The 26988-nt window shown below is 42.5% G+C and overlaps 2 protein-coding genes across 2 annotated transcripts in view; one reads left to right on the top strand and one right to left on the bottom strand.

The window, feature by feature from the left end:
• Positions 1-10: 10 nt before the first annotated feature.
• On the bottom strand, positions 11-7452 carry slc5a8 (solute carrier family 5 member 8). Its single transcript, XM_080757592.1, has 17 exons — positions 7152-7452; positions 6438-6557; positions 5922-5987; positions 5744-5795; positions 5535-5602; positions 5400-5438; positions 4991-5106; positions 4180-4320; positions 3693-3822; positions 3344-3432; positions 2981-3090; positions 2806-2873; positions 2326-2412; positions 1834-2054; positions 1323-1426; positions 751-839; positions 11-223 (listed from the first exon to the last, which is right to left on the bottom strand). The coding sequence occupies exons 1-17, from the start codon at positions 7386-7388 to the stop codon at positions 110-112; spliced, it is 1851 nt and encodes a 616-aa protein (XP_080613718.1). The 5' UTR covers positions 7389-7452; the 3' UTR covers positions 11-109.
• Positions 7453-9327: 1875 nt separating this feature from the next.
• Positions 9328-26988, top strand: part of utp20 (UTP20 small subunit processome component) — a 35530-nt gene continuing 17869 nt past the window's right edge. Inside the window, exons 1-26 of the mRNA XM_080757684.1 lie at positions 9328-9492; positions 10081-10161; positions 10283-10349; positions 11083-11215; positions 12211-12399; positions 12581-12662; positions 13118-13255; positions 13407-13562; positions 13974-14126; positions 14617-14751; positions 15168-15245; positions 15630-15808; positions 16656-16811; positions 16916-17004; positions 17755-17860; positions 18704-18854; positions 19825-19887; positions 20267-20434; positions 20867-20943; positions 21131-21210; positions 21842-22100; positions 22904-23143; positions 23707-23797; positions 24582-24667; positions 25949-26074; positions 26396-26562. Coding sequence (XP_080613810.1) covers positions 9442-9492; positions 10081-10161; positions 10283-10349; positions 11083-11215; positions 12211-12399; positions 12581-12662; positions 13118-13255; positions 13407-13562; positions 13974-14126; positions 14617-14751; positions 15168-15245; positions 15630-15808; positions 16656-16811; positions 16916-17004; positions 17755-17860; positions 18704-18854; positions 19825-19887; positions 20267-20434; positions 20867-20943; positions 21131-21210; positions 21842-22100; positions 22904-23143; positions 23707-23797; positions 24582-24667; positions 25949-26074; positions 26396-26562 — 3301 coding nt within the window. The 5' untranslated portion in view covers positions 9328-9441. The remainder of the gene's footprint in view (positions 9493-10080; positions 10162-10282; positions 10350-11082; positions 11216-12210; positions 12400-12580; positions 12663-13117; positions 13256-13406; positions 13563-13973; positions 14127-14616; positions 14752-15167; positions 15246-15629; positions 15809-16655; positions 16812-16915; positions 17005-17754; positions 17861-18703; positions 18855-19824; positions 19888-20266; positions 20435-20866; positions 20944-21130; positions 21211-21841; positions 22101-22903; positions 23144-23706; positions 23798-24581; positions 24668-25948; positions 26075-26395; positions 26563-26988) is intronic.

Below are 26988 nucleotides of genomic sequence, written 5' to 3'. Positions count from 1 at the left end.
TTCATGTTTCAGACTAAAGGGGTAGTGCACAATCTGTATTGAGCAAAAGGCTAAAGTAACTGGGAATCTAGCCTAAAAAGATATATCAACAAATGGAAGTAGGTGCATGCTATGTGGGAACATTGCCATTTGTAAAGTCCAGCTCAATGTCCCGGAAACCAGGATTGTCATTGCCACATTTCCGCTGTCCATTCCTCGTGTCATCACACGTTTGTCTTGTCGCCTTTATGGAGAAGAGCAAAATGAGAAAGGTTGACATGCTGTATCCAGTAAAAGAAGAAGTAGTCACATGTTTTACTTAAGTAAAAGTATCAATACTGCAATGTAGATACCTTCTGTTACAAGTCCCATATTCAAAATATTACAAAAGTATAGGCACAGTAAAATTACTTGTTGTGCAGAATGCACAAAGAGAAAAAAAAATCATTTGAAAATTAATCTACATCTACACAATGCTTTGCGTCACGATGGTGAGCTTGTAGATCTGCTATTTTCAAATGACCGAAATACTGTATAGGCCTATAGTGTTTAATAATCAAAATCTAGAAGGTAACTAAAGTTGTCGTATAATTGTAGTGTCTGATATGTACTGGGGTGGAAGTAAAAGTATTGAAAAATGTAGTAAAGTAAAAATACCCCCCAAGATTGTACTTCAGTACAATACTTTTTTTTAGTATTTAGTTACTTTACACCACTGGATGTATACAGAGCAGATTTGCAGACAATCCGGTGCTGTATCACTTCACTTACCCTTTCCATAAGGCGCTTTAATATGTGATAGGAATACATGTCTTCTTTCATTAGTGTTAGTCTTGATTCAACCTTCAACTTTCTGCCCCCTGAGAAAAGAACAAAAAATATTAAAAATTAAAAGAAATATGGCACGCAAACATACCAACAAACTTACTGATTTATTCAGTCGTGAGTGAACTTCAAATTGGTAACTTATTTTGCATACAAACAAACAAGCCTGTGAGACGTGATCGCGTCGATATCACATTCATTGTGAAGTTAAGGCATATAACACAATATTCGATCCGGGACTTATTGAATAAAATGTTATTTCAACCAACCTATATGGCACTGGTACGAGGTCGTATCCCTACTTTTAGAGAGATAGACCCTGGTGTCAGATAAGGCATCTACTGGTTGACAAGTAGGCCTAACATAAGGCTCATAAATGCAATATGTCCCCTAGCAGAGCTTGCTCTTCCTCTGGGCTGAGTGGTAGATGTTTGGTCTCCTACGAAGGAGACCCAGGTTCTGAGGTTCAAATCCAATATCACTGATTGTACTATAACTGTTGCATGGACTGATGATACCTGAGAGCAAGCTGACTACCAGTCCTACAACGATGGCGGTTATGGTTCCAATGGGACTGAAGTAGAGGTAGGAGAGAGAGTACCAGCTGTCTGCAAGCACTGGCCTGATGAGAAGAGACAAAGCATTAGCACTCAAGCACAGTGAAATCATGAAATGAGACGTTCAAATGATCAAAATATTTGCTATAATGAAATGTCACAAAGCCTGTTGGCTAATATCTCCTTCAAGGTTTTGGCGATTTTGTATCGTATTTATTATTTTATTTTGACGTACAGTAATAAAAATACATAATGATGAGACACTGTCTCTGTATACACATTACTCGAAAACGTAAAGGATAACTATCAAGAATAATCCATTGTCCTGGCTCTGGTTTCATCATACGTTTCAGGTTCAATCAGTGGAAAAACAGCATTTGACCAACCCATATTACATAGTAATACAGACAAATCTGTCCCCAGTTGTAACTGGTCATTTCGGCCATGCAACAGATCTGACGACACCACTTACGTTAAAGCTATGTCGTCTTGCAGGGTCGTGGTGTTGAACATCAACAGTGTGGGCAGGGTAACGGTGGACACGTTGAAGCTATCTGTTGTAACGTTGAAGCTGCAGCCCTGGGTGCTCAGTGACAAAGGCCTGGTCATCTCTGCAGAAGGAGGATATATCTGGGCTCCGATGCCCACCCACAGAGACACGGCCAATCCAGACATCACACCTGTCAAAGCACCCTAGAGAACACACGATAACTATATCATACGTCTCTTTAGAAGCTCTTCAGAGAAATAACGATGATGCATAATTGTAATGCATACGTGAATTATTCATCATCATGAAATGGAGTTTCTGTTAGCTACCAAAGATGAACATGGTCAAAATGTAGATGGTTATTTTTCTGTGCAGATGGTGGTAAAGCAAGTGACAGCTGGGAATTTTCCATGTGTGTTTATTTAAAAGGTCGCTTGAGTTACAAGCATCACTAATGGTTAAGTGAATACTTACTGTGGAATTGGCAAAAGGGCAGAGGAGGCCCAGTGAGAATAGACCAAGTAAAGGCCCTCCAATGATCCCAAAGATAGTGGTGACTGTCTGCATGAGGAGACACACATCTACATTTCAGTCTGAAAATCAATGCACTAGGTGTTGTATGCATGTGCTGTTAGATTTACATTACTAACATATAAAGAAAAGGTCTTAAATTGTAACTCCAACTAATCATGCCATTCTAAGAGGCTGACATGATTTATGCATGAGCCGTGGTTGTGTAAATGCTGCTGTAGTTTATGTTAAAATGAATCATGACAAACTATTGTATGACCTTTAGAACATACCAGTTTAGCATATGTATGTTGTTAGGTACTGTGTGTAGTTTGCTATGAGGTAAAACAATTAAACGTTTGATTATTTTATGGTAGTGAGGTCACTAGTAAGTACAGTATGCACAGATTTGATGATTCTTGTATTGTCTACAGTAATCCCAACCTGTATCACACTGCCCATGACTGAGGCCACCCCAGCCATGCCGATGGAAACAACCCCATATGCGATAGCTGCAATCAACATTAAAACAGGGAAAATGAGAGAGTGAGAGTCAGTTATTGTTGGCTCCCTTGGCTCAGCAAGAGACAAACTGCTTGGTTCAAATGTCTGAACTTACTGAGTCCTTTAGAAGTCCAGGACAGATGTCTTTCTGACATCTGGGTGTGAGGTTTAATCAGGTCCTCTATTGTCACTGCAGCCAGAGCATTGATGCTTGAAGACACTGTGCTGAATAATATGAGAACATGAACAAATCAGAAAACGATATTGTGCTTACATCATTCAACTGGGTGGTATATCCAACCCTCAAGTGTGATATAAGAGGAAAATGGCCACTGTGTGATTCAAATAGGTGTGTCAACAAAGACAATATCACACAGTCTTGATAGATATTAACAGTGAAATAATTAATATATGTGTGTGTGTAATTTGTCTGATGTGGCAACAACAAGCGTGGTCAAATCAGTGCCACTGTTATAACCTTAGAGAGCCACTGAATGCTGCTGCTACGAACAGTCCAGGGAGGCCAGGGAAATCTCTCAGGATGTCCATCACCAAATACGGCATGAGCTGTAGAGGATGGGAGTCACTATCAATATCAGGCTGGGATGTAACATGGAGGATGGATGTGACTTACAGTAATTCAACAATATATTTTGGTACAGTAAAGTCCTAAAGGTTAAATGAACTATAACCCCTAGTTAGAGTGTACTAACTACATCAGTGCTCCAGGTTATCTTGGGAGCCTATAGTTACCATGTACTGCACATGTATGTTTCTGTGTGTCACCATATTTATATTTCAATAACATTATCCAATGCTTTGCTCACCTGATCCGGAGCAGAGATCCGTCCAGATGTCCACGGGTCACAGTTCTTATAGACAGAGTAGAGACACAACCCGGCAAACACAGAACACAGCATGATGGCCCACAGCCCTATCAGGTTCATGAACAGAGACCTGTCAAACCATGACACACAGAACCAGTCCAGCAGCACACGGTACACATGCACATGCAAACACACACACACACACACACACACACACACACACACACAGACAACACATTTGCACAGAGATGTCGAACCAGTGCACACATAATGAGACAAAATTAAACATGCATCCATGCAATAAATGAACATGCAATTTGTTTGACACGCACGCCTGCCCGCCCGCCCGCCCGCACACAGACACACACACACACACACACACACACACACACACACACACACACACACACACACACACACACAGCTATCCTATTAATCTTTTACTTACGGTATGCATTCACTCAGAAAGGAAAATCTTGTGACTCACGCTCTTGCGTGAGTGATGGACTTGCAGGAGATGTATCTCTGAACCTGGGCCTGGTTTATGCCATAAACACTGACCCAGACAAATGTCCCTCCAAAGACCAGCGTCCAAAAGGTGTGCCTCCTCAAAGGGTTCACGTCGAAGCTGATACGGAAGAGGCCCATTGATTCAGAACAAGGTTCTCAAGCCAAATAATTGGTAATTTATAATGTATGAGGGAGGGACCCTTATCTAATTCCCCCAAATCCAAAGTAAATAAAAGTATACAAATCATCAAAGGGAACATCCACATTCAAGAAAAATGTAAATGTCTTCAAAGTCAAGCAGAAACGCATGTTTCGACCTTTTGGCCTTCGTCCAAAAGGTCAAAGTGCACCTAGCCTTTGAAGCATATTAAAATGTTGCCGTCCTACAGATAAGACACTTTGTTTTGTCCAACTGTAAGTTTCCTGTGCTCTCTCCTCATTCCCTATTTATATGTAGATAAGACAGTAGGCTGACAGGAAATCGGGAGAGAAATGGGGAGTAACACACAGCAAAGGCCATCAGGATCGGGACTCGAACTCGCAAGGCTACATTGTAGCCTAGGTGTCCAGACCGCTACAGCAGTGGTCCAGGCCATTCCTGACAACCTTGACATGAAATACATTCTTCATTTTTAACCAACTTAACTGTATGTGTATTGTGTACACTGTACAGACATGACTTCTTAGGGAAACAAAGAACCCAATGCAACATAGGTGTTGTGAGTGGAATGTGACACTTGTGTCTGAATGTTGTCTATATTTAAAATTCTGAAACGTATCATACTCACTCCCAGAAGTTGAGTCTACCTCCAAGCTGTGAGTCTGTGATGATGGTTTGGACTCCTCCTTGTAGGATCACACATCTGATGATGACACACAGGAAGCCTGCCAGCATGATGCCCACCTGCCCCACAACAATGAGGACACTCTTTGTTATCCTGTAATTGCTTTGTAATTGTATCACTGTTACATTTGGAACCAACTAGTTTTGTTCATGCAAAATCCATAGTGTTAATTATGTGGTGGTGGTAATTTTCTGGTCTACTGCTGATGAATAGAAGGGGATCAATAGCTGTAAGTATTGTCATTAGATGTGGCAAGTAGGGATATGACACAATTAATTAGCTAATGTGTTGTTTGGATCACAGAGGAAACGGTAACACTCTTTTATGTTATTGAAGTAGCCTAGATGTGTACCTGAAATACATCTGTCCACACCACAGCCTTCAGACCACCCTGCAGGGCAGAACAGGGGTATATTATGTCATGTCACGTGCCTTTATGTTAATATGTTATGTTGTAGCACAACTCCAGTGCAGGTATTTATCGTACCATGGTACAGTAGAAGGTACAGACCACTCCTGTTGAAATCACTGCACTCCATAGATCCATACCAGTCACTGCAGGACAGACAGACAGACAGACAGACAGACAGACAGACAGAGGGAGAGACTCACAGTCACCTACTGTAACTGGACAAAGCTAAGTGGCTTGGAGTGCCACTTAAGACCATGCCATGAATCCGAATAAAATGACAATACCTTGGTTTAAAGCTAGAGCTGGGGTGTAGATGACTATTCCAGTGTAGAGTATCTGTGGCATAGATAAAACATGACAACATCATACTTTCAACCACAAGGCATTAAAACTGCTAGTGGTTTTGGCCACCAGAGATCAAACGTGGTCATTGTGTAGCCTACTCATTGTATTGTTACTCACAGTCTGAACAATGAACAACACGGTTCCCAGCAGGCGTGTGACTCTGTTAAAGCGAAGCTCCAGGTACTTTTTAGAGAGGGGCACAAATACAGACAGAAAATATCTGGGTCATCCGTCATCATATGCTATGGTAGGATTGTAGTTTTATCTAAACAAAACCTACGCAATTATTGAAGATTACTTTTACTCTTTCCTCTAACACCCAAACCCAGCTCCTGTGGTAAAAAGTACAAGCACCCCATCCTACATATTATTAAATGTTTACAGTAGAATAAAATACAATATAACATAACAGTGATGACAAGAACATAAAGCACCACAACACAAAAACCCGACACAACACAACACAGTACACTTGTAACACAACACTTGTAACACAACACTGTAACTTGCAGTACACACATAAATATGTAACCCAGCCAAACCACACTAATATTAGCATTCATTAAAAAATAAAAACAAGACCTCAATCACCTCATAACTCCAACATCGATGCAAATACAAGACAGCACCCACCTCATAAGTGCTGGTGATGCCCAGCCTATAGAACACAGGCAGAAAGATCTCAGACGTGATCAACACTGTGAATGCATAGGACAGGCCAACAAGGCTGAAGGTGGCTCCGAAGCGGTACACCTAAGGACCAGTGATGCAACGAGGTTTAACATTTTCATATGATTTGCACTGATTTTTCAACAAACGGTGACTAGCATGCAATGTTGGTGTGACTGATGCAAGAGGTGAAGGCCAAATAGTATACTATTTATCTTAACAAATAAAATGTATCATCACTGTCAAATCAAATCATATTTGACAGAGAGACTGGTGAAACTGCATATTCTCTATGTGTGTAATAAACTTCAGAACTTTATACTGCCCCATGTTCTCTCACTTCTCTGTGCACTTCTCTGTGCACGAGACTCAACTGAAACATATCACTCACCACCCTGCTTAGATGGTTGGTCAACTAAAATCACAACAAATACAGACTCCAGACTTGTCAATAAAGCTCTTCTAAGGTCATATTTCTGAGTTTAGTTTAGATTTTCATTTACACACAGTGCACATTCTTCACAATACAATCCTTAGTGTTCCTTTGTAACTCTGAGAGTGTACAACTTAAACCAAATAAGGGTCCATTTGTACACTCTCAGACTGATAAATTAGATTATTAACAGAGTGTGTATGTTTGTTTGTTTCCCAGCTGTACTGAATGTTATGTGATCTCACCTCGGCCGGGCTGGCCAGCACTGTGATGGCTGACATGAAGCTGGCTGTAAGGGACAGGGACACAGGCAGGGCTGTCAGACTGCGGCCCCCCATTAGGAAGTCCCCAGCGTTCTTCTGGGCCCTGTCCGTCCAGGCATAGTAGACCCCGATGGCAGCAGATACCAGCAGCATGAGACCAAAGACCACATAGTCTCCAGCCATGAAGGAACCCACCATCGCCGCCGAGGTCCCCGACATCCTGATCGCTCTCCAGGTGTTGATTTCTTCCTTTTCTTTTATGCAAAGCAACTTTCGATATTTAGAAAAGTAATTAAAAATACATGAAGAATATGTTTTTGGTTTGTATTTTCTTGGTGATTTTTTAAATTGCTGTAAAAAGTCCTTCTCGGTAGGAATGTGAGTGGAGTTAGTCCTGTAATGTAAATGGGAGCCCTGGCAGAACTCCTGCTCATTCAACACTGAAACATGAAGTCTCAACTCGTGTATTTTAGAGAGAGAGAGAGAGAGTGAGAGAGAGAGAGAGAGAGAGAGAGAGAGAGAGAGAGAGAGAGAGAGAGAGAGAGAGATAGCGTAAGATGGAGCACTTGTGTGTGTACTGTATGCATGGCGTACTTGTGGGTGGGACTGTGTGTGGGGTGGATCCAGGACAGGTACAGGTAGTTTAGCTCACCAGGTCAGGATTTTATGCCATGGGATAAAGTCTGTTCACCCCCCCCCCTATGTATACATATACATTTTACATACAAGTACTCAATTTCTTTTAGCATCAGTTAAAGTTATCATTGTCATATGGGACCACTCAGATGGTCAACCTAAATCACAACACATAGGCTACATGTGGAAAAAGAAGGCTACTTAATTTCATTTACCGGTAGTTACTTAATTACTTAAGTAAAAGTATCAATACTGCAGTGCCAGTGTACGAGTGTTATGTTATGTTGTCCATAGACTGTTATGTTATGTTGTCCATGTACATCTATAAGTCTGTGTACTCGAACTTGAGATACAGTGTACTTGATATGTATTGTGTACTGCCTGTGCTGTAGCATACTTTATAGATAGGCTATGAGATCGAGACATCTCAGCGTCAGCAAGGTCAGGCTTGCTGCATTAGTCATGTTACTTTGTCTCATATCTTGTTGTCACATCATTATGATCCAGCACTAATAAACTAATATATTAACTAATAATCTAATTAACTAATAAACTTTGTGAACTTTTAGCATGATACTATCTCGTTATTTGTTCTCCCGGGCCTGCCGCCACAGTCGCCATACCAAAGGAATACTTCAACAGGATTATCACACACCACCCAGCCTGCATACACTACCAGTCTGTCAGAACAGAACCAGAGTATTGGCATCAAAATATACTTACCAAAAACTACCAAAATTAAAAGTACGGTACTCATGCAGAATTATCTATCTATAAATGCACCACGTCTCATGTCTGTATATGTATGTGTGTACGTCTGTAATGCCTGTAACTCGATAACCGTTCACCACAACGACAGCTAGGGCCCCTGCCCAGTGAGCCAGTGTCCATATATGGGGCTGGCCTGTTCTGACATCACAACACACTGAACTCCATATATAGGAATAAAGGGACACAGCCGGTCTAGTGTCTCAAATTTATTAAATAAATTATTTTGAAAATAGCAGATCTACAAGTTCACAATGCGATCTTCTGGCCAAAGTTTATGGCTCTTGAGTTTTTGTATCAAAATCTATAAAGTAAATAAAGTTTTCAAATGTAGTGGAGTAACATGTCTCAATGTCTCTGAGATATTGTGAAGTAGAAGTAAAAGTAGAATTGGAAATAAATTCCAGTAAAGTCAAAGTACCTTGATTGTACAGTTGGCCAATGGCCAGTAGTACTGTACTTGTCTTGAGTACTTTCCATCACTGTGAACTGATGGATTGGTGATTCATAGTTGCAATTTTGCAAATGTATTCAGTTAACTTCAAAACCGTTAACACTGATCATTGTAGCCTACTGTTGTTGTCCCAAAGACAAAAAATATTTCCATTTGAGTTACATACCAAACAGGGCCCCGGACCCGACGTTGACAAACAGTGTGACATCATGAACCACGTGGACCACGTGGACTGGAGAGCAAAAACCTTACCCGTCATGCTTTTCGTTATCCAACATGGCTGCGCCCTGGCATCGGCGTGTGTGTAAACATGTTTAGACTCATGGATAAATAAATACATGTTTTCATAGAACACTTTCCTTACAAGTTGAATCTACGGAACATTTTTATCAACCCTGAAGCAACTCGTCTAAAATGAAGAACAAATCCAAGTCGTCGTATCACAAATCTGAGAACACTTACAGGGTGAATATTCAGTCAATTAACATGTTATCATGTTGCTATCTGTGACTATATCCAGTGTTTTAGATGTGCGTGTTATTAAAACTCTATTATATGGGTTATGATATGATATGATATGATATGATATGTTATGATATAGTACTTTATTGTCAGTTCACACAGAAATTTGTCTTGCGATCCAGCAGCCAAGTATGCAGAACACATATACACATAACACAAAGAACAAGACAATTTATATACATAAAGACATGAAGACAAGAGCAATATCCACCGCTTAGATTACCATGTGGCTACTACAACTCCTGATTAATAATAAGGGTCTTCTACACAGTAAAATAACCCTGCACAGTTTAAAACAAGTGGACCATTTTGTACCATCTCATAAATTAAACACCCATGTTATTAAAAACAGTTTTTGATACAGTGAGCTGTATAAGATATTCATCTAATCTTATCTTAATTAAATCACTGTAGTAGTTATACTGTATATTATTTACTATACACAAACTATTATTACATACATTATACATACTGTTTAGTCTTTAGTGTTTATAGTAATGAATATATAATAATGGATAATGCTTCTTCCAGTTTCTCACTTTTGCTGAAAGACTTGCCAATGTCAACATCAATGTGATCCATCGCATTGATAGAACTGGTGCCTATGCTGAGGTATGGAGCCATTCATATATTTACCCTATTTGCACCTTTATTATGTCTCATGTGTGCCAATATATTTATCATTACTCTTTGATTGCCTGTAGATGTTAATTTTGTCTATTTAATATCGCAGGAGGTAGAAACCTACTTCTCGGAAGCACTGACAAAATGGAAAGACCTCAACTTGACAGAACATTTTGGTATGTATGTATAAGACAAAATACTTTCAAAGTTGTTCCTTAACGGCTGCTTATGATGAACAACAATGCCTCTTCTCCCACACACACTAATTGTAACAAGCAACATTTTAGTGGCTTTAACAATGACGAGTCATGAGTTCCCATTTAAACCGGTGGACGCGTCTGTGTCACACGTTATGAAAATGTTTGAGAACTACCGACAAACATGGGTTTTTCAGAAAACTGTCATGATTTAGAAGACATTTGTAGAATCTGTTCTCAGGTCTTAATGGGTACTATTAATACAATATAATTAGCACATCTGCAGTGGTTGGAAGTGGTATTCTCCCTACTACAATTGAGACTCGTCAGTCATACAATATTATCGGCTTAGAAATGCGGCCAAAACAAAAATATCTCAATGAATTGGGTGTGTAATTTATAGAAGATATGCCATTGTTTGGGTGAAATAATCCTTCAAGTACGATATCTCAATATAAGTACAACATAGCCAAGTGGGGATGCCCTCTTTATGCTATGTTTGGTTTCTCATGTGGGAGAACCGGGTTCGAAGCCCAGGTAGGACATGCAACGCACCACGAATTACAGCTTGGAGATTACTGTGGCTGGAGTGAATCGCAAATTACATCTCAGGTGTGTCGACTCAGAGTCACAGCGCACTGCCAAATATCCCCCCTGCAGTAGTTGTGTAAACAAGAATTGGCTAACGTTTATTTGTTTTCCGATTCCGTAGCGAACTTCCAAAAAGAAATGTCCAACAAGTGCCAGTCATTCAACCTGCTGGTGTTCCACCAGAAGTCTGTAGTGGAGAGTCTGAAGACCCACCTGGCAGTGAAGAACAGCATGGCCTTCCAGCCTCTACTGGAGTAAGTCCTGACCTGACCAACTCTCAACCCTTGAGATAAATAATATTTATTATTTTATCCCTTCACTGTCAAGTCCTGAGAGTATACACATAAACACACATTCATCTCTATTAGTGTACACACATTTTGTCCACTCTCAAAGTTACAAAAAGGATACATTATTTTAAATTAACACTAAGGATTTTTTAACTGTGTATTTTACGGTGTTTTTACTGTATACATGGAAGGAATTTCTCAGTGAGATTTGTGCGTTACAGTGAATAACGACAGTATTAAAAAATACATTTACACAGTAAACTCTCACCAAAGGTGTCAGTACTGTTAGACTAACAAATACATTTAAAACAGAAATGAATACTAACCAAATACACAGCAACAATTATTGGTTAGTTAATGGTTCCCCTTGAGGGTGTTCCAAAGTGTCTCCAGCTTAATGATTGGTAATTCACCCTCTCAGAGTTAAACACCAATGATTTTATAGTTTAGATATGGGTTCCCAGTAATTGTATCACATCGTCTAATGCAGAGGTTCCCAAACTGTGGTGCGTGCACCCCTTGTGGTGCGCCATCACCCAGTGTCAATTATCTAATGTAATCCTGAGCGCTACACTTCTTCTGCCAACCTGGGGGGGGGCATGAGGAGTCCAAGCTGCTTCTTTTCACCTGACGGGAGAGTTTCCCCGGCCGGACGTAGTGCGTGGAAGGAACATGTTATTCCGACCAGTTCCTTTATAGACCAGGATTACTGCATGTTTTTTGTGAGGGTACCTACCCTAAGGGACACGGGGAGAACTCCACACAGAAAGACCCTTTCGCCAACCCCACCTTGGGTATGGGCACTGATGGCGCGGAGGAGAGAACACGTCCCCAGCGTCCACAGCGCACCCAGCGAGAATCGAACCCAGGACCTTCTAGCTGTGAGGCGACAGCACTACCGACTGTGCCCCCATCTACCTTCCTCTCATCCTCCCCTCTCCTCTCCTCTCCTTTTTTAGCCTGGTGGTCCAGCTGGCCCGGGACCTGCAGACTGACTTCTATCCACACTTCCCTGACTTCTTTGTCTTGATCACTTCCATCCTGGAGACACCAGACACAGAAGTGCTGGAGTGGTCCTTCACCGCACTCTCCTACCTCTACAAGTACCTGTGGAGGCTCATGGTTAAGGACATGGATAACATGTACCGGTGAGAGGCCGCACCTAGTTTCATGACAAGGAATATTTAGTTTCATCTTTAGTTTTTCATCATTGGAAGGAAAATTGGAGTAAATACATGTAAAATGATGGAAAACAAAAGGGCCATTGGCGCTGTATGTGTGTGTGTAATATACTGTAGGTGAGATATGCATGGGTTCTTCTCTGTGTAGTTTGTACAGCACGCTGTTGGCCCACAAGAAGGACCACATTCGCAAGTTTGCAGCAGAGAGTTTCTCCTTTTTGATGAGAAAGGTGGGTGCATAATAGTATCATATCATATATCATACATCATCTTACTTGTTGCATTTGTGGTGCCCCATATGGGTCTAAGTGAAATGACTTTGGGTGCTGTGTTGTTTAGAGGCCCCTCAATATGTAAATACTGGTGATTGGACGATACATTTATGTTTTTGGCATCTTTTGTAAAATAGTTCATGGCACCTTCTTTCTAATTTGTAAATTGTAGCCAATCGGTAATGTATGGCATATAACAAATCGGTATGATACACGTGACTCCAGAGATGACATGTAGTGATTTGTGTGAGTTGTGGACAAGTTGTACTAAATGCTAAATAGCGGACTCCAGGGGAAAATAATTTTCGATTGTATGACCTACGTTTAAGAGTTTAAATTGGCCTTATAGCCCCACCATGAGGCCGATTTGAACAGTGTTCTACTAATAATGTTTGATCCGTTTAATCCCCCAGGTTGCAGATTTTGACGGCCTGCTGAATGTGGTGTTCTCAGACCTGGAGGAGCACCCTGAGAAGGCTGACGGTGCAGGGCAGCTGCTGTTTGAGATGTGCAGAGGAGTCTGCCACATGTTCCACTCATGTGCCGCCACTGTGAGTATAGGAATAACTTCCAGAAAAAAAAGCTACGCAGACATTTTGCCATAATAGTTATCTTAATTAATCCGCTTGATATCGGCTTGTCTCTGTTAACTCTTCCGATCTCTGCGGCTGTCTGTCCTGTCTTTTCCACCGTCTCCTTCAGGCGTTCCCTGTGGCCCTACGGAAGCTGGGTCCTGCTACCTGTCCAGGGGTCTCTCTGCCCTGGGACGCTGTCAGGGACGCCCTGGATCAAATGGCCCAGGCTGCCACCCAGCATGTGTACGGAGAAAACTTCCTAGTGTTGTGGGAGTCTCTACAGGTAATGCACAGAGTAGGACCAGACCAGAGTGACATCCAGTTGGACTGTGAGGGAGAGAATGAATTAATTATACGTCTTGAAAGTGTAAGATGCTTCTAGGATTAGCAGGAATCTAAAAAAGAATTACAGAGAGGAGGAGAGGAAGTAAAAAAAGTATTTTATAAAAATACGGTGTTTCAAACGGATACGATCTTTGTCAGGGCAAGAACGTTCTCGCATGTAGATCTGCTGTTTGCCAAATGTTCGTCAAATTCGCCTATTATGATGTGGCCAGGAATAGGTACGCAAGGTTCTTGCGGTTAATTGAGTTTGGTTATTTCAACAACATCTCAAGCCGTATCCACTAGTATACACTGGCCACAATATAATAAAGTTTTTCTTCTTGATATTTTGTTTCCTCCCTGCCTTCAGGCCAGCGTGGCAGAGGTCCTGGGTGTCTTAAGGACACAAGGAGACGACGAGACCCAGGCAGCAGAGCAGCTGGAGAGGTTGCTGTTTATTTTCCACACCCTGGTGTCTCACAAGGGTGGGGGAAAGATCACCAAGCCTGAGTCCGTGTGCCAGGTAAGGTTAGGGGCGCAAAAATATACATATAAAAATAACCTATAATGGGAGTAAAAAGCATAGCAGTAATAAAGTGAAAACGTGTGTATCAGCTTCATTTTTCTAGTGTTCCAGTACCAGTTTTAGCTGTTTTCTGTTGTTTCATCACTTCCAATTTTACCTGTATATCCTGATGCCTGCATCCTAGTGTATAAGCGTTGTCTCCTGATTGGAGTAAACATGACAATGTATTTTCTGTTCATTAAAGAACTGGAGAGACGGGAGACCCATATTACTGAACAAGCAACGATTCCTAGAATTTAGAGCAAATTTACACTTATATAACAATCATCTTTTGACTGCAATAGCCGACAAGCTCACAAGGTGTGACAGCGCAACGCGATGCGAGCTTGTAGATTGTCTATTTTCAGCATGCACCACTGGCGTGCGACTAAGCATAAATGAAGCATACGACATACGTTCTCCGTGCTTTGTGCTCTCCTGCCTGCAGATGGTGTTACAGGTGGTCCTCAGTCCAGGTCTCTCAGGCTCCTGCTCACGTCTGCTCCTCCAGAGCATCTCCTCTCTGCTCCTGGGGGAGAACATCCACCTGTCCCCAGCACTCGTCCAGGAGATCATCCAGCAGGTTTGTGTGTGTGTGTGTGTGTGTGTGTGTGTGTGTGGTGTTTCGAACTTAGGATGCATGCCTACACTACTTGCGCCCTGCATGGAATGCTGGGTCAGGGTGACATTCTTGTTGTATCGCGATTGATTTTGTGGATGTAACTTTGCTGCACCTGAACTATTTATGTCCTATGCAATTTCATCTGTGTGGACATAAATAAATTGTTAAAGTGTGTGTGTGTGTGTGTGTGTGTGTGTGTGTGTGTGTGTGTGTACTGTGTGTGTGTGTGCTGCTGCATATTGTCGTTGAGGTATTTTCACTACTGTATGATGAAGTGCCTGAAAAGTTGAATTATAGAGATGCAAGGTTTCTGCCCGACATCACGTTTATGCGTATGCATGTTTGATGTATATCCATGTATATCCATTTCCCACCAGGTGTTTGCCAGCAGAATAGAGCAGGAGCTTCTCCTGGAGTTCACCAAGGAGATGTTCTCAATGAACCGATTCGAACAGGTTCGATTATCTCTACATGATCTCCCAGTCTTTGGGACAGTACTCGATGCTCTGACACATACATTTCTAGGATGCTTGGATTACTTTATGTCACTTGTTTTTCTTTTCCTTTTTTGTCTGTTTTGGTGTTAGCATTACGTTATGCTTTAGCTATTGAAAAATAGCAGATCTACAAGCTCATAGCGCGCCACTCGGTGGCGCGCTATGAGCTTGTAGATCTGCTATTTTTCGAGCTTGTAGGTCTGCTATTTTTGATCTCAGGTCAAAATGGGTTAAGCAAAAAAAATAAAACATCACCACGTGCCGAATAGTTTCTGTATGTGACACTAAAACACCTATCTTCTTGTTCCCGTCACTCTCCATAATGTCCCCGTCCTTCCTCAGCTCTTCCTCCCCAGCCTGTTGAGGTGCACGGCGGGATTGGTTGACAGCAGCGACCCCGTGTCTCGTCACTGCGGCCTGGAGGTGTTGGTCAGTCTGATTCTGGCCAAGGCCCCTCCCCCCACCGCCGGCTCCATGGCCTTCGAGACCTACCCCCTCCTCTTCGCCGCGCCGCATGCAGGGTGAGACACCGACCACGTCTGGGAAGGTTTCAGCCTGTTTCCCGAGCTCCATTGACTTCCATTGTAAAATGAATGTCCGAAAATATAAAATATTGATGAAAAAAATGCCTGAAGGTATATTGTTTGCCTTGTGGCACTGTGCACAACACAAGGAATGTCGTGGTGATCGGTAGAGTGGTCTGCAAATGTTGCTCCAGACACAGGCTTTAGAGTTTAGAGTTTTATTAGGATCCCCATTAGCTGGTGCATAGCAGCAGCTAATCTTCCTGGGGTCCACACAGAACATAAAAACATGACATTCGACATGAATTATATTACAGGACAAGGCAGACAGACCCTCTTATACACAAGTAGTCTGCTATATAGCCACACCGTAAAAAGTACAATTCACACTTATTATTAAAATTGCAATTTAGGCATTTTAGCAGACACGTTGTTATCCAGAGTGACTGACCGTAACCCTGGTGCCATGAACTCTATTCAACCAACAACAGGGTAAATGGTTGTATCATTTTGAGTGCTAATAAAATTAACATTTGTAGCAAGTAGATATCATAATAGCATAAATTAATACTGTAAGTAGTAGCGGATGGGGTGGGGTCTGAGTCTGAAGACGTGAGATTAGATGTGGTGTGCCTCTCTGATCCTCTACCCCTTTTGGTGTTAGCATTACATTATGCTTTAGTAGTGGCGCGCTACGAGCTTGTAGGTCTGCTATTTTTTTAAATCGAAAAACGACTGACATAGAAACATAGCTTTTTCAGAAAACTGTCAGGATGTAGAAGACATTTTTAGAATCTGATCTCAGGTCAGATTGGGTTTAATACTGTATGTTTCTCCCGTGCAGCATTGAGGCTGTCCAGAGCGGCGCTGCAGGCCCAGAGACGGAGGCCGGCTCGGTACCAGAGCAGGTGCTGTCCATGCTCAGCCTGCCCCAGGAGGACCAGGCCCTCACTGACCTGTCCCTGCCATGGACCGCTCTGGTCCTTCTGCCACACCTCAGGTACACTGGCATCACCAACTGGCACTCATTCTCATGAAGTTTCTGTCCTAAATGTGTGGTGATTTAGTTGTATTATTATTATTATTTATTTTTTTACATTTTAGACCACTAGCTTCCACTAGTGTGGTTCCTGCTGTGACAGCCCTCCTCAGTCACCTCATATGTGAGGTTGAGACGGCGAAGCTGGGAAAAGGTTTGTGCTTTTTTTCCTATTTTGTTTCTCCCTTCTTCTGTACAACGCAAACCGAAAAAAAAGAAATGTTACCACAATACTTGAGTCAAACTTGTCTCCATGATGCTGTATGCCAAATGTTTACAAATACCCAGCTCATATGATCATATGATCCCCATACACGGTTGTTTCTTGCGTGTCGACTTTGAAAACGGTAACAAAGATCGAAACCCAGGCTGTTCATGATAATAAATGCATTTTAAATGTATTGTTCAGTTACTGTTACACTGTTACTGTCCCCTCCACCCGCCACACCTCTGGTTCTGAAGCATGTCGGTTTCCGAGGACCCCAGGGGTCCTTGCGGGGGTTTCAGGGGTCCCCTTGCTAATTGATTGTTGGCATTTGTACACTCTCAGGGCTAAATTAACACTGAGGAAAAATCTCAGAGAGATAAAAAATGTTATCCTAATGCATCAAACTGGAGTTCTTTGAAATTCAAAAGGTTAAGAATTATTGCTCCGGGCGCCCGCTGGCCAATTGGTCCAGGCGCATGCCACATATAGGCTTTGGCCTGACAGCACGTTGCGTGTTCGAGTCCCGTTCATGACGACCTTTGCTGCATGTCTCACCCCTTCTCTCCCTCCCTCTTTCCTGAATATATTCACTTGATACCATCAATAAATGCAGAAAAGCCAAAAATAAAAAAAGAATTATTGCTCCACACTAATCAACTGTCATTTTCCGCCACCTCCCTGACCTCGTCCCCTCAGCTGGTCTGTTCGTGGCCAGACAGGCCCTCAGCTGTCTTCTCAACCTAGATGGTTCTGCTGAGCTCCTGTCACTGGTCCCAGTAGACAAGGTCATTTCACTCCTAAAGTAAGTACTCCACTTTCTGTGTCTTGTGTGTGTAGTGGGTGTTTTAATGCAACCGTAGCAATGTTGGAGGGATGAAAGCCGTTATTAGCTACATTAAAGGAGAATTCCATGCTAGAAGGCTTTCTTACCTTTATTTGTAGTTGTTACGTCCCCACCAACGAGGTCCAGGTATTATTTTGTGCAAAAGCGCATTATTGGCTATTTCCCCTACCATAAGCCCTCAATGAATTGAATTGCATTGAATTGAATGGGGCTATGGGGTGTTATGCTAATTCGCTTATTTCCATCGCTCAAAAATCTATATTTTTTGTATATATCCTCTCTTCATAATAATAGTATCCCAAGCGGCACACTTTACTACTTATTTCGATGGAAATAAGCAAATTAGCACAAAAACCCAACCCCCATTGAGGGCTTATATTAGGGGAAATAGCCAATAATGCACTTTTGCACAAAATTACACCTGGACCTCTTTGGTGGGGACGTAACAACTACAAATAAAGGTAAGAAAGCTTGTAATAAAGATTGTTATTATATCATGTTAGATCCTAGGTTCCTGGTATCCTAGATTTTTTGTAGGAATGAATTGTTTTTCTTTGCACTCTACTTATGTGTCCATTTACCCGTGTGTTGACTGGAGTTCAGGCCATCTGATCTTGATCTTGCACGTATATGTTGCCCTGGACACTTCCAGTGTGAACCTTCCGATTCCCAAGTGGCCACTATAACCCCTGATCCACTGTCGCTCCCAGACGATAAAGTTGTTCATTTATCTTTCAAGGTTTGAAATGTAAACATACTGTATGACCATCATGTGAACATTTGCGTTGACGTCTCTTACAGGACGTTTCCCGCAGACCTGTCGGCTCTGTTGCTAGCTGACCTCTATTACACCCGCCTCTCTGTCAGCGGAGTCCAACAGCACCTCTCCCACAATGCACTGCTGGAGCTATACCAGATCCTGCGCTCCAACATTTCCTCCAACATCTCCAAGGCAAGAACTTGCAGTATGATGAAGTAGTAGTACAGTAACAGTATGATGAAGTAGTAGTACAGTATGATGCGCCTTGACGTTATGAAAGTTACGAGGGGATATTTGTCTCTGGTTATTTCACCAGTTGAGACCCATGTGAACTTAAACTATTATCCCCCTATATACTTAGGGCTCTATACACCCAATCTCCCTGCCGAAAATAGCGTATCTACAAGCACACAACATGTTTCATTGCGACGTACATCAGCTGTTTCCCCATAATAGGAACGATTATATTCCAAGTGGTTAACTTCAACTTTATTGTTAAATTAAGTTTACAAGTGTGAAGATACCCTCACAAAAACATGCCGTAATCCTGGTCTCTAAAACTACCTCCCCCTGGCCAGCCGAGGCGCCTGATGGAGGGGAAAGGAACTGGTCGGAATAACGTGTCCCTTCCACGCGCTACGTCCGGCCGGGGAAATTCCCCTCTGTCAGGTGAAAAGAAGCAGCTTGGACTCATGCATAGAAGGAGGCATGAGGTCAGTCCGCTGCCCCCCAGGTTGGCAGAGGAAGTGTAGCGCCCAGGATTACATTAGATAATTGGCACTGGGTGAAAAGAAAATTGGGTTACAAAATCGTGGGATAAAAAAAAGTGTGAAGGAGGGAGTGAAGGCCTGGGCCGTGGCTCAGTGGTCCACGCACCTTGGCTGGTGATCCAGTCTGGCAGTGTCCCGCGGGTTCGACTCCCGATCCCAACGGCCTTTGCTGCATGTCTTCCCCCCCATCTCTCTCCCCATTTCCTGTCGGCGTACTGTCTGTCCCTCCATAAAAAAAAAACATAAAATAAAGGCGAAAGCCTTTATTTCAAATATGGTCATAAAAATAGGCAAGACTGAGACAAAGGATAACAAGACTCAATGTAGAGAGAACATTTAGCAGCAAATGTCAGGCATGTAAAAGTTTGTCCATGTGTTTGTTCTTTTCCCAGATCCGTCTGCTCACTCTGAGGATCCTGAGTCACTTTGAAGCTGACCTTCCTGCACAGGCTGAGGTAGAACTCAGTAAATGAAGAACATGTCTGTCAAATATTATAATTGTATAATTGGAGGGCCTGACTTACATTATGCTTAATTTATACAACATTGTTTGTCTCTCACAGAAAATAGCAGATCTGCAATTTCACATTGTGTCGTGATACGACACCTTGAGAGCTTGTAGAGCTGTTATTTTCTGTCTGGCAAGGCATACAACCAGGCTTTAGCGTTTTTATTTACAACAGCAGGGCAGGATAGAATGTTAAACTCTGCATTGAAATTAACTTCATTGTACTGTATACACATACACAATATACTTTAATATGTATACGGTTGCGTCATGTGTGTGTGTGTGTGTGTGTGTGTGTGTGTGTGTGTGTGGGTGTGTGCATCCAGAGTGAGGAGCGCATGGAGGTTCTGCCAGTGTTTTCAGTGTGCCTGCAGGCTGAGCTGGTGCCAGCCACGATACATGATTATAAAGAGAAGCTGCTTTACCTCCGGAAGCTGAGACACGACCTAGCTCAACCCTGTCTGCCCCAGGGGCCTCATGGGGCCTTCCAACAGGTACACACTCCACTCAGTGTTAACTTCTGGACTTAGGACGTCCATTTTGGCGTCCTAGCTCAGTGGTCCAGGCGCCTTGGCTGGTGATCCTGTCTGGCAGTGTGCCGCGGGTTCGACTCCCGATCCCGATGGCCTTTACTGCATGTCTTCCCCCCATCTCTCTCTCCCCATTTCCTCTCGGCCTACTGTCTGTCACTCCATAAAAGAAAACCCATAAAATAAAGGCGAAAGCCACAAAAAGAAATACATTAAAATAAAAAGGAGGAGGGAGTGAAATCCATTTTGGTTCCTAACTATCAGTCGTTTGATTGATTGGTGGAAAACAGTCTCTGTTATTCTTGTTCATATCCTCAAATGATGGGATTACTCATGCTGTTTTATGTGTAAATGCATTTATACGTTGTTTTGGTTGTGTTTGTTTCTCCTTTCCAGGTGCCTCTCCGTTATCTCATAGCAATGCTGTTCATCAACTTTAAGCCATTGTGGGCCCCAATCATTGAATTATTAGTGTAAGTATATTTTACATTATAATGTCGTCCAAACAGATATACATTATAAAGGGACACATTTAATTTAAGGGCATGCAGTGTTTTTGTTAGCATTTCAACAGACAAAAGTTATAGCATGTCAAGATATCCGTTTAATAGACATAACTAATTAATACAACTACTGTAATATTTCTGTATCTCCGTCCAGGAGCCATGCCAGAGGGATGGACAACAGGGACTTCTGGATGGTTTATCATGAACACCTGGAAATGGTAGCAGAGCTGGCTGGTAAGGAAAGGCTGATAGGACGCTGGTATAGTTGGTGGAACATGTTTGGATGAGTTGCATAACGAGCTGGAAACTTTATTTATTTCCTTATTGATCCACTTGTAGAATAGGGCCTGCTAATGATGGTTTGCTACCTGTCAAGGTTTCTGTCTATAAGTCAAATTAATATTTGTCCTGTCAAGTTGATTGTGGCTTTATTGTTAAATATTACAACTGGGATCATACGCCTATGGGTTATGTTCCCAACAGATCAGTACGTCTTTTAAAAAATTAAATGTGTTTAACTATCACTCTTAGGACAGGGATACAATTGCTAAAATAAATATGAAAACTAATCAAAGTTTCCCAGAATATTTACAAAAAACACTATTATAAAGACAATGTTTGGAATGAAACGCCAACGTGAGAAAACGTTCCGCATTATCACATACTGTAAATTGATCCTATTTTGAGCCTAGTTGCGATGATCAAAATCTCTGCCGACTGAATGTCTCTGTGGTTTCCACCCACACCCAGTTGTAACAATGAAAGCAGGGAGATTGTCCTCAGTCTCTAATAACTGATGCGTTTAACTTTAGAGACTGACCAGTGAGTCTATGTACTGTAGCATCCATTCTTTTGTGTACTTCAGAAAAGGAATTGAGGGAATATGAAGACGACGAGGACAACGCGGGGACGTCAGACCTGTGCAGCGAGCCTGGCTGCGACGTCATCGAGAGCGGGGAGGTGGGCGTGCTCTTCCTGGAGTGCCTGAAGCTGACCTGTGACCCCAGCGAGAGGACCGACTTCACCAACTTCCGGGACCAGCTGTGGAACGCCATGGCCCAGGTCCCCGACAGGGTGGAACCTCGGAGCAGGGAGCTCAGCCCCCTGATGCTCCGCTTCATCAGGTCAGAGAAACCCTTTTCTAGCCCGAATGTATACTTTGTCTCATGACAGGGGCACTGCATGCTCTTTTTTTTTCTCCATCTCTTTGCCAAATATAGCAGATTTACAAGGTGTGCTTGTAGATCGGCTATGTACAGGAATTTAAGCTAGGAAAATGGAAGAGTATTTACGGGTCCCTGGAGGAGGGCAAATTATTTTTCTACTTTAACCCACTATGACTGAGATAACCACACAGGAGCTAAGTGTCGGCTCCAGGGGAGCCTGCTGGCTCGATTGCATTAGAGTGATATGTAACGGTTGATTTTCATATGAATCCGTTGGTCTTGCTCAGGGACATGTAGAGTCAGAATCAGATGGTCTAGATAATAGATATAATCTGATTCTCAGACGGCCTTTCTAAGTTTCTACCCACTCGGTTATAACCTCCCCTAAATGAATAAAAGGTCATTTAGTTTTAGTCACCTGAAATGTTTTAGTCTACGTGGGTCGAGAAAATAGATTCTCTACAAGCTCACAATAGGTTGCGCTTAGACGCGTTGTAAGCTTGTAGATCTGCTCATCTCAGAGCAACCCAAACAACATAAAATGTCTTGTCTTTTAGTTCTACTGGGTCTCTTCTCTACTAGTCCCTCCATACCAGTTTAGTCTAGTTTTTATTTGTTGACGTCTTAGTTCTGGTCATCTTAGCTTTGTTTTTGTTCAGTTCCCGTCAGTGAAGAAAGGTCATCGACTAACCTCATAGTTTCAGTTGACGAAATGAACACTGCACTAATGAGTTAATTAACCTCCCTGCTGTGCTCCACAGGAACGAGTTCTTCCCAGCTGACCTACTGGTGGCGCCCACTCAGAACCTGAGGAAGAGGAGCACTGTCACCGAGGAGTCTGCCATGGAGGAGGAGGAGCCCACTCAGAACCTGAGGAAGAGGAGCGCTGTCACAGAGGAGTCTGCCATGGAGGAGGAGCAGGAGCAGGAGGAAGATGAAGAAGAGCCGGAGGACAGTGGGAGACAGCAGAGGAAGAGGCCTCCTAGGAGAGCCGCCGCCAAGTAAGACGACCGGGACAATGGTTTTGTAATGTGTCTTACTCTCTATCTACTAATTCTATATTACGGTAATTACCTACTGTCATTTAAACTAAAGGACCATACTGGGGATCTGACTTGTTTAGCCCACTTACTACAACTCCTGTACTCTCTACATTACTAGTGGCAACCATGTGGTGGTATACACAAATATATAATGATGCCCGCCCACACACACACACACACACACACACACACACACACACACACACTGGCTCAGTGGCTGCAGATGTGTCATTTAGCGCATTCATTCTGGGAAATCTTATCATTTTAGAGAATTGCAGAAACTAAAATGACAAAATGATATTGCTCTGAACTAGAGAAATGACAAAGATGTAAAAACCAATAGAAATGGTTAGAAGCGTCTCAGTTAAAACTATACTCTCATTGTTGTAGCTCTTCATATGTGTGCCATTTGTCATGCCTTTCAATGTTTCTTCTTGGCAATGCTTGAAATACTACAAAGTGTTGCTTGTGTGAAGATGGTTCTGAAGTGTCTACTGTACATTTGTTTCTTACTCCCATAGACAACTAATGGCCCATCTAAAGGTGTTCTCCAAATTCACCAACCCTGGTTCTCTCTACCTGGCAGACAGTCTCAATGAGCTGTACAATCAGGTAATGCACAGTTGTTACTGTAATACATGCACCCACGTAAAGAAAAGGATGTCTTTGAAACAAATATGAGATCAGTCTCATTACTAGCAGCTCTAAGACCCAGCGTTGCTTTTTAGCAACAAAAAAAATTCACCTAAGACTTTTGACCTTTACCCTAATAAAAGTAGTAAAATAATTCTAATATATGTTTTTTTGTTATCATTAGAATGTCTAGAACATGTTTTATTCATTATTGTGAAAGATATCCCCCAAATGTAAATTATTAATTTATTATATAATTATATACCGGTAATTATTATATAATTATTATACATTTTTCATCAAACTTTATTTTTTTTTAACATATTTTTTAGTCTTAGTCCTAGTAGTACAAAGTAGTAGTAAGGTTGAAATCTATTTTTTGCAAGTAGAAATGAATGCGGGTCTTGTTAAATGAAAACTGTGGCATGAAAATGGTGTTTAGTTGTATGGCCAAGCATTCGCAGCATCCCCTAGTCTCTGCGGTGCTGGGTAGCAACTATACACCTGCGCCACAACTGTTTGTTTTTGAATTACTACTGATTGTTGACCATAGTGACAGTGACAGAGGTCTGTTGGTATGATACATGTAACATAAATGTTTCTTTTGGCTGTTGAAAAATGTGATCAGACTCATAACCTGCATGTTTAAATGAAGACATTGTTTCCACTACAGTTATATGTTCAGGGGAAACGCTGGAAGATCAACGAAACATCTGAACATTGATGCTGTGATTGCTAATATGCCTCTGTCTTGTTTTTGTAGTTGTTGTGTCACCAGGAACAGCAGATTCAGAAGGCGGCCCTAGAATGCATCATCACTTACAAGGACGAGAGCATCATCCCATACAAGTAAGACAACAAATGGACTTTTGAAATAATCATCGCTCTCAGAGTTATGGTGGTCCTTAAAAGTTTGAGAACCAGCGGTAATGTAATTGTATAGCAGATACCTAAGTCCGCCATACCTGGACTCTGACAGAGTGATGAAAACCGGTTCCGGAAACAGTTCCGAATGTGATGGAACTGGATTCCGGTCCCTCAGTGTTGGATCCGTTTCCTCCGGTTCTTCTGATCCCGGATCTCAACCCTAGTCTCTCTCTCTCTCTCTGTCTCTCTCTCTCTCTCTCCTCCTCTCCCTCCCTCAAAGGAGGTCTTTGTGATGGTCTTTGATAGGGATCAGGGTTCTCGTCCGCGGGGCCTCTTGGGTAACGGAGATCTCCGCCGCTCACAGGAATGTTGTTAACATGCCCGACCGCCACAGCCACTGAATCTGCTCCATACAGTGTATCCTCCTCCTCCTCTGTTCCGCTATTAAGCTATCCGTTTACCGCGCCACGGCCGCCACCGCGGACGGATCCGTCGTTAGGGGCAGTTTCACCTTACGAGCAATGTCTGTGCCTCTTTGTGCTGCCAACAAAGGACGACGTTATCACACTGACCCAGTTTCTGGACAGAGACTAGCACGCTGTGACGATGACTCTGTCATCATCAGGATTATACTGCTACATTCAATGCTGCTATAATGTCTAGATGGACCTTTAGAGGTTCATACTACACACACACACACACACACACACACACACACAGTAAAGTCCTCATGTAACCAAGTGTACTCTAATGGGTACATTTGGTTCCATTTGTACACTTTTAACGTTTTATTCATTCATTCATTATTTTACTGTGTTGTCCAGTGCAACATTGTTTTTATGCTTAATCAGTATTATAACGTGTACAGTATAGATATCCAACAATGTATATACCCCGGCCTATATAATTTCCCTATATAAAAAAAAAAAACTGAATTATTGTTTTGTTTACCTTTTGTAAGCTGTAAGCTACTTTTTATCCCTAAAGAAATTCATTCTTGAACTTTGAACTTGGCTTATAGTCACAGATGTGATGGAGAAATGGCATTCCATATGCAGTGCAACAGGGGTCTTGTAAAAGTGCGACCTCTAGTGGCTGAATGGTATCCGTCTACTTATAGCATCATCAGACGTCCCTGTTCTCCCATGTTTCCAACAAATGGCTCTGGAAGGCCCATAGTATTACGGTTAACACCAAGGCAGAGATCGGTGTGTTGCTCTATTGAGTGAGTGTGTGTTTATTGTGTGTGTGTGTTGCGTCTAGGGAGAATCTGGAGAGGCTGCTGGACGACCGACACTTCAAAGAGGAAATCGTTCTTTTCAACATCTCAGAGGAGAGAGAAGTGGTGAAGGACTCCCACAGGGCCACGCTCATCCCGCTGCTCATGAGGTGTGTTTAAGTGTTTGTGTGTGTGTGTGTGTGTGTGTGTGGTGTGAGCTCAGAGCTGGTCCTTGTCTGCATTGTTTCAACAGCCACCATGATTTACAACGACGAATCTGTGAAAATAACTAAAAGGTGTAGTGACTGGTTTTAACATGTAGCGGAAGAGACGTGGTTTCATGCAGCTCTCCCCAAGTAGGAGGGTCCGCAGTGACAGGGACTGCATGGGCGGGATTGGAGTAAATTGAGAGAAAAATGAAAAATCTGAGAAAAGAAAAGAAAATGCTTGATGTTCTATTCTACCAACAAACCCTGTGCGTTGTCGTGTAGGATTCTGTACGGCAGGATGCGCAGCAAGGCGCGCAGCAAGCTCCAGGGCAAGGCGGGCTCCACGGCGCGCACCTCCATCGTGCTGCGCTTCCTGGCGGGCTGCCAGGCGGAGGAGCTGGGCATGTTCATCGACCTGCTGCTGGAGCCCGTCTCCCACCATGGCCAAGGTGCAGTATGACAGTTACAGACCCATAAGGGTCCATTTGGTTACAAACTATCATTTAGCTGGGGACCCCCTGGAACTGCCTCAAGGACCCCTGGGGGAATCACTGCTGTAGCGGAGGGGTCTTCAGCGTTGTTCATTCCAAGGACCCCTGAGCTGATAGGGACATGAAGCAGGGACGCCCCCCTCCCCACCACTGCATATTGTATTATAGTGTTGCAGATTAAATCTATTCATAGATTTCATAGATGGCTTCATAGAATTGTTTTGCAGCAATGTTACATAATACACATTAGCTTCTCTATTAATTCATGTTAATGTGTATTTTCAGACATTATTTAACCACTTAAAGCCTCAATACTCAACTCTGAACATGGTTTGTTCTTTTGTCCCCCTCTACACCAAACCTCTTGGCCAAAAATAGCAGCTA

This window comes from Protomyctophum bolini, assembly GCF_963924005.1.
Source record: "Protomyctophum bolini genome assembly, chromosome: 23".
In the NCBI taxonomy this organism is placed as follows: domain Eukaryota; kingdom Metazoa; phylum Chordata; class Actinopteri; order Myctophiformes; family Myctophidae; genus Protomyctophum; species Protomyctophum bolini.
Note: the sequence above shows the minus strand (reverse complement) of the source record. Positions and strands in the feature narration are given on the sequence as shown.

Bases quoted from the DNA above. Each gene is read 5' to 3' on its own strand.
- slc5a8 (XM_080757592.1), bottom strand. From the start codon at position 7,388: ATGTCGGGGACCTCGGCGGCGATGGTGGGTTCCTTCATGGCTGGAGAC. The intron at 5,603-5,743 runs GTATTGTCATTT...TCTGTCCTGCAG, and splicing joins AGCTCTAGCTTTAAACCAAG to TGACTGGTATGGATCTATGG. The intron at 840-1,322 runs GTATCATCAGTC...TTCTTTTCTCAG, and splicing joins GGTAGTCAGCTTGCTCTCAG to GGGGCAGAAAGTTGAAGGTT.